The sequence below is a fragment of the Heptranchias perlo genome, chromosome 29 (assembly GCF_035084215.1).
Source record: "Heptranchias perlo isolate sHepPer1 chromosome 29, sHepPer1.hap1, whole genome shotgun sequence".
NCBI lineage: Eukaryota > Metazoa > Chordata > Chondrichthyes > Hexanchiformes > Hexanchidae > Heptranchias > Heptranchias perlo.
The window spans coordinates 19,368,646-19,388,234 of NC_090353.1; the positions used below are offsets into that span (position 1 = coordinate 19,368,646).

The following is a 19,589-nucleotide window of genomic DNA, read 5'->3' on the forward strand; positions in this document are numbered from 1 at the left end:
GTTCAGGTAAGGAAACTGCAAACCAATAAAATGATTAAGGACCATCGAGAAACGAAGTTTAACAGGAGGAAGTCATTCAGCCTTTTTTGCCTGGCTGAATTTGGCTACTCACAGAGGCTGATTTTCCATAGTCTAATTTTCTTGAGGTCAGATATATAATTGAGTACCAGATATAAAAGTGCTCTAAATCAATTATAATTTTAGCTTCCTACTTCAGGGAAAGAAGTTAGTACTTCTGATAGTAAAATTTCTCTTACTTGTGACCAATTTCATGAGCGATTGTAAATGCAGTTGCCAGGCCTATGTCCTCATTGATACTGCAACTCCTTTCTGGTTCACACATGCCACCCACTGGAGCTAGACCTGTAACAGGATTGTTTATTTAGCTCAGAAAAATAAGGATACAGTCAAACACAGGTATCAGCAATTCAGCTCTTGGCAGCATATGAAAGCTGATCTTGAAAGAAATATGTTACCACACAGCATGAAAATTGACTTGACATCTTAATCAAAAATACTATCAAAAGCCAACCTGCCTGCAGTATTCTTGCTTGCAAAACAAAACATGTGGACAGGAACTTTAAAGAAGATAGATTCAGTAAACTATTTAATGTGGTGACACTGACTCTTAGGAAATACATCAGGTCAGGTATGATAATGCCCATCAGTTCAGCCATGGTGTGTGTTTTCCTATACAGACATTATTACTAGAAACATACAGAGCTGTTCTACGTATTTTTTACTTTTTTTCCCAAAATGACTGGAACGATGACTCAAGGACCTTCAAGGTAAAAGTGTGTCACTGCATCTGTTCAGACAGCGACCAGTGAACTGAGAGTTAACCCCCTCGAATATGTAAATTTTCATTGTATTTTTGTTCCAAGATGTGGTATGAAAAGATACAGTGAGATAAATTGCAGACCTATTGCAATATTCAGTTGTTTTTAAATTAAGAGACACAAAAACATATTACCTCCTTCCTCACCCTTCAACAGCAGCTTAAAACAGAAAATGCAATTGAAAATGAAAGAAAACCCACCAGATATGCATTTATCTATGAGATAGTGACAGTAGATAAAAATCAAGAAAAAAGGTAGACACTCCATTTTCTGGTTTCACCCATACCAGGGAGTAAAAAAAATATAATGAATCTGGAAGCACAGATCGGCCAATGGTTCCCTAGTACTAATGCATGGTACATCGTAAATCCTGGTATTGGAGTATAATATTAGAACTTGTAAAATGTTCAGAACCTGTCAAACATTCCTGTAATAACATAAATAATTGGATATTGTTTGAATTAAGACATAAAAAGATTTTTCAGAAGTAACATACCAATGGACACAATGACACTTTACACTGCTTTCAAATTCCACAGGTTCCAACTGAAAGAAATCTATGTAATAAATTGGATAGCCCAGTGGTGAAGGCTATAATACTACAGCCTGGTCTTCAGTTGCTTCCAAGCCTTTATTCACAGAGATCCATATTACCCATCCTACACCCTAAATAAGCTCTCATATAAATGGATACAAGAGAGCCCCAGTTGATATGCACCACCTGAATACAATTAACACTAACTGATATAAATCATATGGATACAATTAACAATCTATGCTGTAGAAGTGGTTGGTTCTACTCATAACGTTTGCTCCATATCTACGGTTAAAAAGATTGTTCCAGTTTTCTAATATGCCACAGGGCTGTCTGGCTGTATTAACTCTATTAAATACTGACAAAAATGTCTGACTGGTGCAAAAGTGTATTAATATCCTTTTAAAAAAAATCTAACTATCCATTATATAAAAACAATGGCCCCAATATTCATCAGCCTGCAACTGCTCCTTTGGCGTTAAGCTAAAGAAATATGGGCAGTTACCAGGTATGGTAGTGTTAGCGTGGATTTTGGACTGTTGAATTAAAGGCAACGATGAAGTGACTAATGGGTACATGACAGTGGTATTTACCCTAAAACCACATTGAAATGCGCTTTGTGTAGATTAGACTAACCTTAATTAAAGGCTTAAATATAACGCTTGACTACTAATAAAATGGACACTTAATTAAACAAAATGGATTCTATTAACAAAGGGACACTATTAAATAAAATGGATTCTGTGACTGTGGGAAAGACAGTTAAAAGTGTTGAGTTTGTACATTCCAGAACTGGCTTGCAGTCTGAGAATACAATGGACATTTCATAACGAACTGATAAAAACTATAGCACCAGACTGCATAGAACAAAGGCATGCTGTCTTAGGGTCCGAGTGGTGATTTTTTCCCACAACAGTAGAGAACCATCCCATCAGTGCTTAACGTGCATTTATGCTTATGTCACAGGTGTGGACATGAGCACAGCTTCTGGGTGCGGTGGTAAAATACTAATTCCACGTTAATGTGGAAGTAACGTCATTTTCCTCTTCTTACACCAGGCAGGGGTTGGATTGTCAGACCACCCATATAAAGTGTACTTTAGAGATCAGCTGGCAGTACCTAACTGTCGAAGAAGTTTAAAAGGGACAAAAGTCATGATTGGCTGGGCTGAATTAACAGGTTCAAGATTTTTATGGGTTAAATTTCAAAAGGTCCAGCATCTTTTCCGCCACCTTAACAGAGCGAAGCAGACTGGTGCCATCAAGGCAAAGAGGGGTTGGTACATTAATGAGTTCACCCAAAAGTTAATGAGCCAGCCACTGAAACTGTTATCTATAACAATCTGGGACAATAGGTAATTTGTTATCTTATTGCAGACAATTCCAGTAGGCATTAACACAAGATGGTGGGAGCAACTGTACTCATGCATATGCAGCACAGGACTTTCTAGTAGGCATCCACTCTTGGAAAGTGGTAGTCAGTTTATTTGGCAGCTCTACTGGTCAAACTCTGGACAGAGAAGGAGCCAGGGTTCAAACTGCCAAACTTCCTGTCCAGAGAGGCTACAAAAGAACAAAGACCCACACATTCGATGGCAGTTGGGAAGTCTGTTGAGAGGGGCAGGCCTTGGCCCAGGCTGAAAATTAAGATGGAGTCAGCCAAGATCTCAGCTAAGGCTGACCAGAAAGAAAACAAGTAACTAACTGAGATGATGCACTTGCAAAAATCATGATATACAATTCACATAATAAGTTTGTCTCATTTTACCCCCACAGGGTTACACCATCATATTACTAGATATTGGGCAGTGCAGGCAAGGAATGCTGAGTCTGCTTACAGGAGTGTTCCTGCTTGCAGCCTCCAAGTCAGAGTGAGATTGAATGATGGAATGTGGTGCGAGTTGTCTAAGGAATCTGAGCCCCAACCCAGCTTCTTCTTCCATACCTGAAAAGACAAAAGAAGGAAAGTGTTACTGACAAGTGTTCATTCCAATGTGGTGCCAAAGTGCTGGCTGGTGAATGCAAATTTTGGGGTAGGTGTTGGCATTACTGAATTGGATGTAGAAAGAATGTTAAGTGGTGTACCAACTCAGAACTGGGACCATCCCTCCTGCTTCCCCATCGCCTACCTCTTCATCCAAGTGCTGTATTTGTAGAGGATGTGCCGTCACTGTGCCTCTTCAGTTGTTCTCCTTGCCCTGTTTCTATGAATGTTCTTCTCCTACAGAGGCATACACATGTAATCTTTTATTGTCACTGGTGCGATGTCTTCATTGGTAATCCATGTGCCAGGATGCTATATATAGGTACTGTGCCGGCAGAAACACACAGTAGGCAAGTGGTGGACATCAAAGAAGGTAGGATGAGGTAGAGGGAGTTTTTGCTGTGAAGTTATGCAGTGATGGAGGTGGTGTGGGGCATGTGAGGTGCTGGGAAGTGATGAATACTTTGAGTAATATCGGATGGGTCTCTGAATTGCACTACTGAAAAGTTAATAGTGAATTCTGGGAAAGCCAGATCCTCACAAAGCTGAAGGCAAAGGGATTCCCGCATACACTCAGAAAAGCAACATACAGCTAGGAAGCTGGGCCACAAAAGGTTATAAGTCTATTCAATGGCATGATGTGGAGATGCCGGTGATGGACTGGGGTTGACAATTGTAAACAATTTTACAACACCAAGTTATAGTCCAGCAATTTTATTTTAAATTCACAAGCTTTCGGAGGCTTCCTCCTTCCTCAGGTGAATGTTGTGGGAATGTTGTGGTAATTTAATTTCCACAACATTCACCTGAGGAAGGAGGAAGCCTCCGAAAGCTTGTGAATTTAAAATAAAATTGCTGGACTATAACTTGGTGTTGTAAAATTGTTTACAATATTCAATGGCAAGCCTGGAAGACGCTGAACACTATTTACATTTACAAGTTCAAATCAATCTCCTTTTACAGAAGATGGTTAAGGGAAATCCTCATTATTTATTTCCTCTGTTTCTAAACGGCGACATCTTCAGAAAACATGCTCATCCTAAATTTGGGACTTTTATCTGAACTAATTGATCTTTTCTGGGGTCAATTTTATAAATTCTTGTGGCTGACAGCATGACTACCAAATAGTGGACTTTCTTTTTACACGACCCTTACTTTGGAGCAGAAAAGCCTAGAATTTTAAGAGGTAATTTAATTTTTATTGTACTACAAACATTTGGGAACAACTTAAACCTTTTTGGTACACTTCACTTTCATAAGTGGTCTGAGTGTCTTATGGTTAGGGATGTGCCTATACTGCCCAATATTTAGCTATACGATAGCATAACCAAGCCTTGAAACAATAGTGCCCATTTGTGATCGAAACTAGCCATCTGCATCTCTTGCATGTGCCCCAAAGTGCACCTCTCCAATATTTTCAAAGGCAGACTGAGAAAACACTTGATAAGATGAGGCCAGATTCAAATTGTTTAAGCTGTTTTATTTTACAGCATGTAAACATACAGAACAACAGCTGGGATCAGACCCAACTAGTTCAAACAGTACACTTGTCTTTGAGTAATAGTACAAAGTAACAAAAATGTTATGCTTCCCACAAAAGTGGCCCAACTTGCTCCTAACTGCCCTCCTGCATTCTAACCTTCAGAATCTGGCAAAAGCTTGCCTCACAGCTTTCTGTTTAATTTTATAAACTGTCAGTAAGTGTTTCTGTCTCAGCCTTTTTCTCCATTGTTCACAACCAGAGAGGAGCATCAATGCCAGACAATCCCTGTCAAGGACCAGGGTCCTTTCAATTGAATGGGTGTGATGTGTTTAGCGATTACCATGTCAGTCTAATGAACTGCTTACTGTTTTCAGTCCAAGTCCATTAGCATTTTAATGACCTTTCATCTTGGTGCTTTTAAAAAAAGAACTTGTGTGAATACACTTCGCTTTAAAGAACCAACATCTAAATGCAACTCTTTCCCAAAAATGGTCAAAAAATCTTGAAACATGAAAAGCATTTTGGCACTTTTATCTGAAGTAAATCATGTCTTCTGAGGTAAATTCTGTTAACATTTATGGTTGACAGCAATACTGACCATTCACAGAGTATGCTATTTGCAAACTCACCCACTTTCCAAGAAATGCAAAAATTGCTAACAGAAGTTTGCTGGTCCAAAATAAATTTAATAAAGCAGCTATTATTCCAGAGAGGCGGAAAGACAGAATCCTACAATACCATGCAATAAAAAAGAATTTGGCTTAGTCAATCATTATAAATCATTTGCCCTGATCCCTACATTTTGTGTTACGTCCAGAACATGACGCTGCTATGGTTAGAAAACAGCATCTCCTCCAACTCACCATGAGCAATCACACGGAAACTCCACTACTAATATTATACGGTATGTCAAGCACACAACCTAGACACACTTCCTGTGTTATACTTTGTCATATTTTCCTTTCATGCTTCTGCAATAAATTTTCTTACATGCAAATTTCTTATATCACAATTTCTTGAAATACTATTTTTTTTTTAGCTCATTGCAAATTTATTCCAGCAGAATGCAAATTACATCCAACTGATGGCAGATAAGTAAATTAGCAAATTTATTAATTATGATACAAATTTATTCATTCTAATTCTTACACTCTTAAGAAGGGAGAAGGCAAACTGAGCAATCCAATTAAATCTTTCAAACCACTTGTGGCAAAGTTTTTCATCTGCCATTTTTCCCCCTCAGCCAACTGATAAAAATAAGGTTTCTATCATAAACAAAACACACATTTCACAATAACACGATTAAATTTTTTTTTAAAAATGGCCTTTGCTCTCTCTTTTGAGTACATTCATTAATGTTTTTACTTGAAGGTTCCAACCTTTGTTAAAAGCCTGGCCTTGGACTTTTACTTGATATTTTTGGCCACAATTATCAAACTGTTAGCTGAAGGGAGATCCTGCAGTCTGATTTTATGCAGTGTGCATAAATTTTCCAGGATGCTTCAGTGGCATTTTGCACGCCCAACTGAAAGAATGTTCATCAGCCTCTACCAGTATGTATTCACTTGGCTGCTATTCCAAATAATTTGAAGAAAAGTTGGATGGCACATTTGAAAAGCACTATTCAAAAGTAAAGCTAATATTGAGTGCTTTTTAATGCAGAGGGGCTGTCTGTAATGTCTTTTAAGGTTTGGTATAGCATCCTGATATAATCCTACTCACTTTGAGAGAAAAAATAGCAAGATAGTAAAACAAGCGGTAGGATTACACTGAATGCTTTAAACCCAAAATACAGGTTATGATATCTTACCTAGAGTTCCACAGGGTTTGTTCTTATAGATGCAAATGTCATACCTGCAGGAACAAAAAATAGGTCAACGAAGCAACTCAAATGTTTGAATAAAAGGCAACGGGACTGAAAATCTGTGGTGTCACTCCACCGGCATAAGTGTTGGGGTGCACCTACTAGGAATCTCCAATCCTGATCTGTATCGAAGTATCTAGGGTCAGGGGGAAGTACACAGAGTTTAATAATGCCTGAGGGTGGGTACCTGCGCCACTATGGACACATCATGGGCACCTGACAGAAGAGGGGCACAGGTAAGGTGTTGCTGGGCAACCAATCACAGACCAATCCTATAGTAAATTTTTTGAAGGGGGCTGATTTCATCAAACACCTGCCTATTATCTTAAGTGGTGCTGGCCCGAACCCATCAGTTGAGCTCCACATCTGGTAAGCCGAGTGCCAGTACGCCTGGTTGAGTCAGCCATACTGACCGCTCAGCATAACCCAGGCTGGAGATGAGGAAATTCCTTCCCCTGCCCTCTTTGATGTCAAAGGATATATTTGGGCAGACAGAATTTCCAGGAGTGGAGGCTCGGACCCACTGTGTATGGGTCCCGGCCCCTCTCCTGCACTCCTGATAGGCAAGTGGCAGGAGTGTGCCTCCAGGGACATGGATTATCAGCTCCAACATTTCCACATGTTGAGCCACAACCTGTTTAGCATAATTAGAAACAGCGATTTATCACTACAATTTACATTGATTTTTGAAATACACATCTCTTATAATGATGACTTCTAAAAACTATCCTGTACTTTCCCTGTATGGATTATAGGACGGAAACTGAAACATGCTATTGTAAATTTTAATGTAGAAATATTATAATACATTGAATAATTTAGTTCTTTCCTCTCATTTTTTGTTGATTCCTTCATCTCTTTTTCCAAACACATTCCCCTGCCAGCCTCCCACCCCTATCACCTCTGAAAAGAACTATCCTCTAACTCCCTCATCAGCTACTTTTCCAACTTCCAGCTCCATTTTCTCTAGACTGTCAGTCTTATTGACATTGGTGCTTTTATCACTCTGCTCAATAATTGCCTTGCTCCCACTTTTGCTGCCCTCACCCCGACAAAGTCCTTGTCAGCCACAAATTCTTCTTTGCCACTACTAACCACCTCTTCCAAACTCCCCTGCTGCACCCTCTATTCTCAGCTTTGATAAATTCATCGATCTCTTGATTTACAAAATCAAGGCCATTCGCTCACTGCCTTGCTGTTCCTTCTTCTAAATAAGTATTTCAGAGTTCATTTGAGGAAATAATAAAACCATGTGGACAGTGGGATCTCAGTGGTTGTTGTTTATTTAGATTTCAGTGAAGCTTTTGATACAATGCTACATAGGAGACTAGCCCACAAAGTTGGAAGGCACAACATAGGTGGAGTGCGCCTGTAATGGATCAAAAATTGGCCAAAGCAGAGCAAGCAAAGGATAGTTGTACGTAGAGCTGTATTGGCATGGAAGGAAGGAACTAGTGGTGTCAGGTATCAGTGCTGGGCTATTGCTGTCTAATATACATAAATGATTTGGAATGTACGATGGAATCAAAACTCTCCCAAGTTTCCAGATGATACTGATCAAATACAGACAGATCTGCATAGATTGGGGATTAGGGCTGATTAGTGGCAGATCTTATTTAATTTGGACAAATGCAAAGTCATGATTTTGGGAAAAGATAAGGAACAGTAGCAATACAATTGAATAGTACTGTATTAATCTACAGGCAAAACATAGGAGAGGGACTTGGAGGCACTGATGGAGATCACTCAAGCCATCAGGCACAGTGTATAGCAACAGCAAAGGGAGCAAATAGGACCTTAGGCTGTATTAACAGAGGAATGGAGCACAAATCTCAGGAAGTAATTCTGAGTTTTTACAGAGCACAGGCTCTGCCCCACTTAGAGTAATGTGTACAATTCTGGTCAGCATATTGTGAAAAAGATATCTAAGCACTGGAGAGGATGCAACTAAATTGATAGTTGGAACGAGACATTGAGTTATGAGGAGAGGCAAAAGCTGTATTTGATCTGTCTTTCCCCTGTTTTTTTTCCTGGTCCCTCCCAGTTCGCTAACTTTTTCAATCTTGGAGTGTTTACACTGGACAAGAGAAGGTTCAGGAGTAATCCTCAAGTTCCTGAAAAGTATAGACAAATATCACTCACCTGCAATTTCTGCAGGGGTTCTCCCAATGTCCTGCCTTAACTTTGGTAGAAGATCAGCGGCAACCCTACAGAAATGGCGTAAGCAACCACTTAGGGCATCTTTGCAGGGTTTCCGCTCACTTTCTACCAGTTATGGTAGGAGATCAGGAGAACAGAGAGGACATTCAAGCCTACTGACAAAGTCATGCATTTAACATAGTCATGTTATGTTTTACATAGTCATAGATTCCATAAAGAGACCTAGCCTTAAACTTAGAAGAGTTTAAACTCCTGCTCTTCCTAGCCCATGAGGGAACCTTAAAAGGAATAATTAAATTTGAACTTACATGGGCCTCTTCTGGCCCTCCATTCAGCTCCTGGCAGATTTGGTCTGGCAGGGAAGCCACCACTACTCTCCCACTCAGGCCTCAGGTTAATATTATGGTCAGGTCCTGATTACATCATCTGAGCCCTATTTCCATATTTAAAGAAGGACCCTGCTGGCTTCAGGCAGGTGTCCTTGTTATCTGCAATTTAAAATTGCAGTTGGCCAGATTGGGGTAGGAAGCCGGTGGGTAAGTTGCCTGCCCCATTTTAACTGCTCCCTGCCCGCTTTCCGCTGTGTGGGGGGAGTTAAAATTGCTCCGATGATATTTCCTTGACACTGGGATTGGCCAGATGGATTGCAATGGTCTTTTCCGTTCCTGAATACTCCTATGTTCCTAAGTACTTTGGGAGCTGAAAAAAACATTTCACCATTCTTAAGATTATCAAAAAATTAACACCTTTTAAAAATAGAATGAGCCAATTGCTTGTCTGCTGTGTGAATTTGTTCAGTACAGGAAGCAATTCCTGGTCAAACTTGAATTTACTGCTATCCAGAGAAGAAAGTTTGGATTAGCATTCTCAAACTGTTCTTCTGCAAATATGTTGTTTTATTGAAGGCCTTTCCTTCACTCCAGCTATCCTAGAAATAACAATAGAAGTAAACTAACATGAAAAATGACTCAACACTTTATTTTACAGTAGACTTCCTATTACACAAACAACAGAGCAGGACTTAAGGTGCAGACACCAGGGTGCAACTTAGAAAAACTCACTAGCAACAGTGTGGAATTTAAACAGAAACTGGAGAGCAGGATTCAGCAGTGCAGGACTTCTCCTCTGCATCCTTCCTCCCTCATTACACTCGAGACAATGAGTAATTACACTTTCCATTTACAAAACCAGCAAAACAAATTTGTTTTCAATGAACTTCTATTTGCAGCACTCGAGGAAGGAATTATAAATAGTGAAGAACTTTAAAATATTGTTTGTGGCTCACATTGTGAAAACCTGCGGTGAAGGACAAATTTTAAACGTGACGCCCAACTCGGCTTGCTCGTGGCTGGGGACCTGGTGCCATAGCCAACTCATGGTTGCAAAAAAGAATAAACTTTGTTCTCAACTGGGAATTCATGGCCAGGCCCTCTGATGACTGAAGTACTCTTCCAGGGCACAAGGCTGGCTCACAGCTGGCGGGGGGGGGGGGGGGGGGGGGAGAAAAAAGAGCGTGCATTTACATTACAACTGTAGCATCAGTGCGAAATGGTTTCCAATGTCAGCACTTGACCTGACGTCAGAACAAATGGACTGACACGCCACAGATGAGTTAGGGGTCTGAAGCCAGGAATCTGGGTGTGTTCAGGACATGTCAGGTGGAGCACATTTCAAGTGCTTTGGTGGGGGGGGTGAGGTGGGAAGTGGTGGAAAGGGAGGGAGGAAGAAAAATTGGCCCCAAGAAGTTTAAAAATAAGCTGCAATCAGCATTATGTCCCTAGCCTTACTAAAGTCAAATGTTCCAAACCTTGGTAGTTGTTGCCAAAGCTTGTTATCAAGCCACATTGAAACAAATACATACTGTGTGATTTTCTTGGTTACTTTTGAAACTGGTCAATAGTTATTAAATTCAACAAGCCCAGGCATCTGTTTAAAAGGTTTTTAAAATCAGTTGAACTGTTCAAATCTCCCAGTTAAAATGAGTCGAGTCAAATCAGTTAGACCACCAAAAAGAACGTGTGACCAGCTAACAATTAGCATGAAGTTATTCACTCTCTCTCTTTCTCTTTAGCTTAATACACTTTAATGTTTATTGAATACAAAACAAAAGCTACAACAGGTGTGTAACCAGTGCACTTCAATTTTTCTCAGTCTCTCTTCTTGAAAAAAAATCAGAATAAAGCTTTTGAAATTTTTACTCTAGCTTTTCTTCCAATAATTTTGAAAATTACTGAGCAAGAATTGTTGAAAGTTAAAGAAAAATATTCCATCAGTACCTAAATGGTATTGACATCCTGGAAAATTAGGTACACTGTACATGTTTAGACTGCATGTCTAAATTCAGTTCAAGGTCACAGCTCAAGGCAAAAATATCAAGTCCAAGGCCAAACTTTTGGGAGAGGCCAAGGCATTCAAATAAAAACTTTATTAAAGGCATGAAAAGGCACACAATGTAATTAAATGGATACATTTAATCATGTAATTATGAAATATGTATTTGTTGATCATTAGAAATTTCAGTAACTGAGAAAAAAATGGCAGATGAAAAAAAGTTCAAAGCATTTTGAGTGATTTATGGGAACCCAGTGGCCAGACTACACAATCACAAGGTGACAGCCTTACACAGACAAAAACAATTATAAATGTGGACTAGAAATTTTAAATGGGAAAAAGTTGACATGCATAGACTCCAATTGTGTCTCTATTTAGTTTATCCTTGACAATCAGTTCTCGAACTTTCCCTGTTACTGATGTGATCTATAGTTTCTGGAATAACCCCAGATCCATTTTTAAAATAACAGCATGACATTTTCCATTTTCTCGTCCTACCCCTTTATCTAAGGAATCCCTAAATATTTGTACCATTGGTTCCACCAGCACATCCATGAGCTCCCTAACAACTCTAGAATGAATCTTATCTGGATAAGTGCTTTATTCACCTGGAACTTGCCACCAAGATCCAGCCACCAACTTTGTAGCAATGTGAATTCTATTACACACCTCATTCAGACAATCTTGGAACATGTACTTTGCTGCAGTCTTTGTACTGTTCTGTTCCCTTGTAAAGATGGAACTAAAGAACGTATTCAGCTTGCAGGAAAATGCTGAAGCAGGGAATTCCTTTTGGGATTCTGTTGCGCTGCATAATTTACATGAGAAGAATCAATTCATGACGGGGCATCCGAGGCATTATATCTGTGCCCATCATTACTCCAGGATCAATTATTAAAGGCCCTGCCAATCCTACATTACAGAGGAGAACTGTCTTAACTGCCATCACTTCATAAATTACAGGGATCAAGGTGATTTATGTAAGGAACTCCATGGGGGACATCTAACAAGGATCTTCACGTACAATGTAAATGCTAGGACTAGATTAGAAATAAAAATGGTGGAATAGAAGATATACACTTCTGTGGAACAGTCAGGTATTACGAGCAGCACTGAATCATGGTTAGATATAAACAATATCAAGTTCAGTTAAAAGGTTACAGAAGATTCCAAAAGGACAGGACAAGACAAAAAAGAGATGCAAAGCTCTATCCATTAAAGACAATTCTGGGGATGAAATTGGTCTTGGGCCGCAGCTCAAAATCCACTCGATTTTCTTTTTTATTGCCTGTTTTGTGCTACCTCCAAGGCCAATTTCACCCCAATTGTTTCAATAGAGAGGGAGGGATCAGTGAAAAGAGAGAAGCAGAAATAATTCAGATGAAGTTAGATCAGGCGGGTGATCTAAAGTTGATCTTTGGCAGCAGTTATAAGGACAACAGGCTCAACAAGATGAGGAACTTTGTGAGCAAAGTAGAAGGACTATAGAACAGGTTAGTGTTTCTGTTATGGGGGATTTTAATTAGCCATTCATAATTGAGGGCCAACCAAGTCTAGAGGGAGACAAGACAGAAATGTTCGTCAATATAGTCGATGATTACTTCCTTACTCAGCATGTTGGAGAAAATAGTCTATTGAATTTGGTCCTTGCAGTGATCCTGAATAATATCTGATCTCCATGTGGGGGTACATCTGGGCAATAATTACGCAGAATGTACAGCACAGAAACAGGCCATTCGGCCCAACAGGTCCATGCCGGTGTTTATACTCCGCATGAGCCTCCTCCTTCCCTACTTCATCTAACCCTATCAGCATATCCTTCTAAACTGTGATCACTATCATCAGATTTTAGTTGGTTAGGCAATTGATTGCAGTAGAAATAACTGTGATACAGAAGAAAAAACAAAGTTTAAATTAAAGCTATACTTATGTTCAGAGAAACCATGTGAGTTCCTTGGCTAAAATGGAGGTCACATAGTAAAGTAAAACCCAAATTACTTAACAGGGAGATTCGTAGGGAAATAATCCTCAAAAAGAAATACTTCACCAGGTATAAAGCAAATAACTATCGGGAGAGAAGGGACAGGAAAACACATAATGGAAGACAACTAAAGGCACAATTAGAAATGTCAAAAGGACATTAGAAAAAAGGATTGTAGATGGGGTGGTAGTAATGATAAAGCTTCTTCAGTTAATCAGAAGCCATTTCAGACCTCACAGGGAATTTGAGAGATTTAGCAGGCGTGTTAACTTTGAGAAACAAGGTATGGCTAAAGTGCTAAATGGATACTTTGCATCTATTTTCACTATTGAAAATGATGCTAAGGTGCCAGTGGTGCCAGATAGGGGTGCTCTTAAAATCGACTTCAATGAAAAAATCGTATGGTTAATCGGACAGCTGGGCCTGATAGCTTTTATCCCTGAGAACTGACGGAAATGGGAGATGTATTAGCTCATACATTTAATAGCTCTTTGAGGTTTCGATGACTGTAATGGACTGGATGTAGGATTACATGATGCGAGTATTTTAAAGGGGAAGAAATCAAACTGGGAATTATAGACTAGTGAGTTTGACATCAGTTGTAAAGAAGATGCTGGAAGACATTGCAAGAAATGGGCATATGATCATTTGGAGACGTCAGCAGTTATTAGAGAATCCCAGTATGACTTTAGAAAATGGAGGTCCTGCCTCACTGACTTGATTGAAGAGGTGAGCACATTAATGGATAATGGCAGTCTGGTTGATGATATATACCTTGATTTCTGGAAAGCCTTCGATAAAGTGTCCTACAGGGGCTATTGGGTAAGATTTAATTGTGCAGGATGGGCAGATAAAAGTTATGCTGGATAGGAATTGGTTGCATTGTCATAGACTGAGAGTCATCATCAATAGGATAAATTTGGATGTGTCAGGTCACAAGTGGAGTCCCACACTGCTCCACTGTTCTTCATCTTGATAAATGATTTGGATGAGGGCATTCATGAAGCCATTCACATAAGACCATAAGAGATAGGAGCAGGAATAGGCCATTTGGCCCCTCGAGCCTGCTCCGCCATTCAATGAGATCATGGCTGATCTGATTTTTACCTCAACTCCACTTTCCCGCCTTTTCCCCATATCCTTTGAATCCCTTGCTGATCAAAAATTTGTCTAACTCAGCCTTGAATGTATTCAATGACTCAGCATCCACAGCTTTTTGGGGTTAAGAATTCCAAAGATTCACGACCCTCTGGGAGAAGAAATTCCTCCTCATTTCCATCTTAAACGGGCGACCCCTTATTCTGAGACTATGCTCCCTAGTTTTAGATTCCCCCATGAGGAGTGACATCCTCTCAGCATCTACCCTATCGAGTCTCCTCAGAATCTTGTATGTTTCAATAAGCCCAATCATAAATAATATTTACCTATCTATATCAACATTTACTGTAGAAATGATTGGATAGCAGAAACTCTAGGCATGTTTCCACCAGGTGCGTAGCCACGATTGGCTTGGGTGGCCATGCCCCCACAATTTGCACCCAGGCACATCCAAATCTGAGCCTGTGTGAATGCTATTGAGGCAAAATGCCTCAACAGCAGCAGAGGAGCGTAGCATAGCGTAGATGCCCCCAAGTTAGCAGTCAGCCACCAGCAGAACAGTGAAGATGAACCTTAAAACACACACTATGAAGGAGTTTGGCCACCAGAAAAGGCAATCAGCATAACGGTAAGAAACGGATAACACGAGCAGACGTGTGTTTGCAGATAATACAACATGTGCCCATAAGTTGGGAATTTAGTCTAAATAAATAGGTTACAGGAACTTTTAGATAAGGGAATGGGGATATGTGTGGCAGATATCCTACAATGTGAAAAAATGCAACCTGATGCAATTGGGTCTGGGAAACTCTAGGCCAGTATATACAATCCACTTCTGTACTTCGAACACACACTGAGTGCGCAAATCAGGAAACTGTACATTTCCAGCCAGTGATTTTCCAAACATTCATTTTAAGAAGCAAAAATTTATGATTAAATATTTTATGGCAGGACCTCAAATATAGAAACAATTTGATGATGGTGAAAGCATTGTGGTGGGTATCCGAGGATGCAAAAAGGTGCTGCTGAAAGGTAGGGGGAAGCACCTGACAGGCAGGAATACAATGTAAGATTGGGGCCTGATGGTTCAAAAGGGCCTATCAGTAGTTTAGGTCTCATTTTCCTGGACCCATTTCAACCTCAAGGCTGTCAGACCTAGCTCCTCCCAATACCGCTAGATCCCAGAAAATCCCAATACTGCCAAACTCTATCCCCCAAAGCCATGGAACCCTTTCCTAAGGCCTGCTGGTTACCCGCGACTCACTGCCCATACTTTTCACTAACTTCCAAATTCCACAAACGCTCTTCAGTGGTCAACCCCCGCCAAGATTGCATTCCTAGAACTCTCTGATCCTTGAGCCATCCAAATGCTTTCAGATCCTTAGACCTCCCTTCCAATGCCCCCAGAATCTCTTTCCCACTGATCTCAGAATCTGGACCAATGTTTCCAGGACCTCCCTCCCAATGTTTCCAGACCCTGGATCCCCCTGCTAGACCCCAAAATCCCACCCTGGTACTGCCAGACCCCAAGTCAACTTCCAAATGCTCCCAATTCTGACCCAAATCATACAAGTCAGTGTCTCTGGTAAATGATCTAGCGTAACACCCCTGTTCTTATAAAGCTTCCAAGACACCCTAGACAACCACAGGAGATCTGCTAGTATAAGAAAAATTGTTCAGTCAACCAACAGGATTATTTCAGTGCAGAAAGATTATGCACATAAAAAAAATGTCACACTGGTCTCATAGTAAGTTTTTAATTGACATTTCTGAGAATGGATGTTATCAGATAAAAATGTTGCTGCAATTGGCAGCAATAAGCAACTGGGAATAATACTGACAAATTATTAACATTTGCACATATGCAATGCATTTATTTTCTGCACCAAGCCAATGCTGTAAAACGAATGAACTTGGAATATTAAAGAATTTCTGTTATGATTGGTAGCCAGCAAGGGGCGTAAAAAACTTAACCCAAAAACTGAACATGTTCTTTCACATTTTCCATTTGGTTTCTTTGAGTTTTAATTAACTTATTATGTATGTTCAATCGATTGAGTACTGGAGGCTTTTTTCAGCTTCCATTAGGGATGGAACAAGGTGAATTTTTTGCTCTAGATGAGGAATTTCAATGCTGGAGTGTTAACATTTTTCCACTCTACGTGCTCAGTATTAGCATTATGGTAAACTTCCCATGACTCTGCCCAATAATATTCCTTAACACCAACCTTACTGAAGTGCCCCCATTGTATCTTACTGACAAATTAGTTCCCTACACTAGCCAATCTTATAGATTCTGAGTGAGTGAAATTACCAATTTAATACCTGGTTACTGGTCCTTTTCCATAGTCTTGGAATTACTAGTAACTGGTTTAATCTGCTCAACTTCATTTTATTTAGGCATCTTAAACAGCAGAGAAAAGACTTTCATTGGCATTTATTCAGTGCTGTTTTTCACTTGTATGTTTTTTTTTGAGCCTGTGGCAACTTTTTTTGAAGCTGTTTATCAGCTTTTATAAGTTTTGTTGGTTAGCATGTATGTAGTAAAGTTTTTTGAAGGGACTGATTGCACAGAAGAAGGAAATGCAGCAGATGAAGTATAAATGGATTTTCAGAAGGCACCAATGAGGTACCTCACAAAGTTTGTCACAAAAAATCAGGTGAGATACTGGGACTATTTACACAGGAGCAGAGACGGTCAAGGGAAGATTTAATAGAGATTTTTAAAATGATGAAAGACTTGATGGGGTTACTGAAGAAAAACATTTTCTCTGATTTGGGAGTCAGTGACGAGGGTTCATCAATTAGCTGAGGTGATGAGGAGGACAGCCACCAAAGGGATGTCAGGTGCGCTGGGATCCATGGCAAGTACTCTGTTCCAACCTGCTGGTATCCACATATTAGCATCTACATGCTGGAGGTGAACAGACCTCGCTTTTGCAGATGATAAGCACATATGGAGGCTCTAACTCTCAAGGTAGGTTGTGATGGCAGACAGGAAATACATGTGAAGGCCTGACTAATCATTATGCTGGATTATAACATTGTGCTCTTCGGAGCCTCCCAATCACAGCTTTATGTAGTACTGCATGAAATAAAACATGCCAAGCAGATCAGCTAGCAAAACCTGATTAATGTCACCTGCCAAAATGCCATCAACCATATTTATAGGCTTTCACGCACCTACCTGACAATGGCTGCAGGAACTATCTGCACAAGGTCTGGATCAGCAGACAGCCAGATGCAGTGGTGTGCTATCTGCTGTAAGAACACCTACAGCTGACAAGCAGTCACCTGCAGCCTCGAGCTTCTGTATGGGGCTTCCTTTTCCTTAATTTTTGTCCGTCACTTCTTGACGAAGACTGCTAATGGTCTGAGGTGCCTTCTGAGTCCTTCTGAAGGGTTTCAGAATTTTAGCTCCCCATTTGGCATTCCCCCTTTAACTAGCCCATCACTTTAAATTTCATTTATATGCAGTTTTCCTGTCTCATCACTAGGATGCTTCAGTCTGCACTTGGATCTGTGAATAATGATACAAATGAGCTGACCGAGGAAATTTGAGTTCAATTAGCATATTGCCATTCGGGTGAGATAGCCTGATCTTAATCTTTGAGACATGATTTGCACCAGTAGAGGAAATTGAGTCCCTTAGTGTCTGACCTTTTTAGGACTCTAGACTCTGAACATGTTCCACGAAACAGCTGGACCTATTCAAAGTCCTAGGAAAATTCAGTCATTTAAAAAGAGAATTCTGAATATCCATACAGTAATCACAACAAGACAGTGCAATCAGATACAAAACACATTTTGCTTCTGGCACAGATGCAAAAATGGCTTCTGATCAAGCCCATTTCAGATCACTGAAAAAGTCTGGGCAGGAATTTGCTGAAAAAATAACGGCGTCTGAATGATGTCTTGCTTTTCCTTTGTCTTTTTTTTTCCTTTCTCTCAATCCAATCTTTCTTTCCCTCTCCATTTCTCTTTCTGTACATGATTTGACATTGGATTCACCCACTCTAATTCAACCTCCTTCTCAGTCCTTCCTCTGTTTATTTCTCACTCCTTAAATCTCATTGGTTAAGGATACCCCGTTTGTTCCGTTGTTCACCAAGGTCCCAGATGCCCCCTTGCCCTCGCTGTTATCAGCTCGCATTTCCAGCAACTTTGCGGGCAAAAAAACTTTGAGCTCAAAGGTGCAGGAAAATGTCTAACTGGGCAGACCGCGAGATGACCCAGTCCAGCACATTTTGGCCCATAGTTAACTTATAATTTATAATACCCGACATTGATCAGCATTGTTCAATTTCAGCTACATAAATTGTCATGGAAGTTTTTTTCTCCCCCCAATGGCAAATTATGGCAGATGAGGAAATTCACTCCCTTTATGTCTAAGTCTGACTCCAAGTTACTTGATGTGGAAATACAAGTTGAAAAGATACCTCTGTAAGTCACCCAGTCAGTTTGTTAAGTTACTTTTTCACTAAAGATTTCAGCATTGTCAGGATCAAAAGTTCTTGTGCACTTATGATCCCCAATTTTATGAGGTGCTGCGCCACCGGCAGGGCTGTTAAAATCATGCACGCGACCTCATACTGGATTGGCTGCACGTCAGCTATTACAAGGTAGGTACTTTTTAAGGGAGGTGAAGGAGGCCCTGCAACCAGCATGCACGAGCCTTGTATTAATATTTAAAAGACAAATCAGGTCCCATGACGATTTTCGTGAGTTTGGGCAAGAGTCCACCCACAGCATTAGCCTCACCCATAAAAACGGAGTGCATTAACTGGATAGTAGGTTAGGCCTGCTTAGTGGGTTCTCTTAAAGCTTGTTTGTTACTTTTTTGCCTGCATTTTGAAACTGTTTTTTGTCTTGAGTGTATTTAGAAGACTGCGCATTCATCATTTTGTATTTATTTTTTCAGAGTCCCTGGTGCTGCCTTTATGCGCAATCCTCACTTTTGCTGCACTGCACTTGTATTGAACATGCCAAATAGCTGTAGCAATCCATTATGAATGATGTTCTGCCTCTCCGGTGCCAAAGTAATGAATATCACTAAGCAAAGGGGAGCAGGCCAGAAGTTGTGGTTCATGTTGGAATCAATCACGTAGAAAGAAACAGAATTGGGGTCCTGCAAAGGGAGTTTCATCAATTGGGAATCAGATTAAAGGGCAGGACCTTGAGGATAGTAATCTGAGGATTATTCCTGGTACCATGTTCTAGTTAATACAGGAATGGTAAGGCAAATGCATGGCTGGAGACATGGGGGTAAATTTTTGTCTTCGCCGCCTAGTAATCTGGTGGGATGCATCGTAAAC

At 40.2% G+C, this 19,589-nt stretch overlaps 1 protein-coding gene across 1 annotated transcript in view; it reads right to left on the bottom strand.

Moving 5' to 3' along the window:
- LOC137299753 (A disintegrin and metalloproteinase with thrombospondin motifs 6-like) overlaps positions 1 to 19,589 on the bottom strand; it is a 124,852-nt gene that overhangs the window by 71,461 nt on the left and 33,802 nt on the right. The window contains exons 7-8 of the mRNA XM_067968694.1: positions 6,651 to 6,694; positions 258 to 363 (exon numbers count right to left, since the gene is read on the bottom strand). Of these exons, the coding sequence (XP_067824795.1) occupies positions 258 to 363; positions 6,651 to 6,694 (150 nt within the window). The remainder of the gene's footprint in view (positions 1 to 257; positions 364 to 6,650; positions 6,695 to 19,589) is intronic.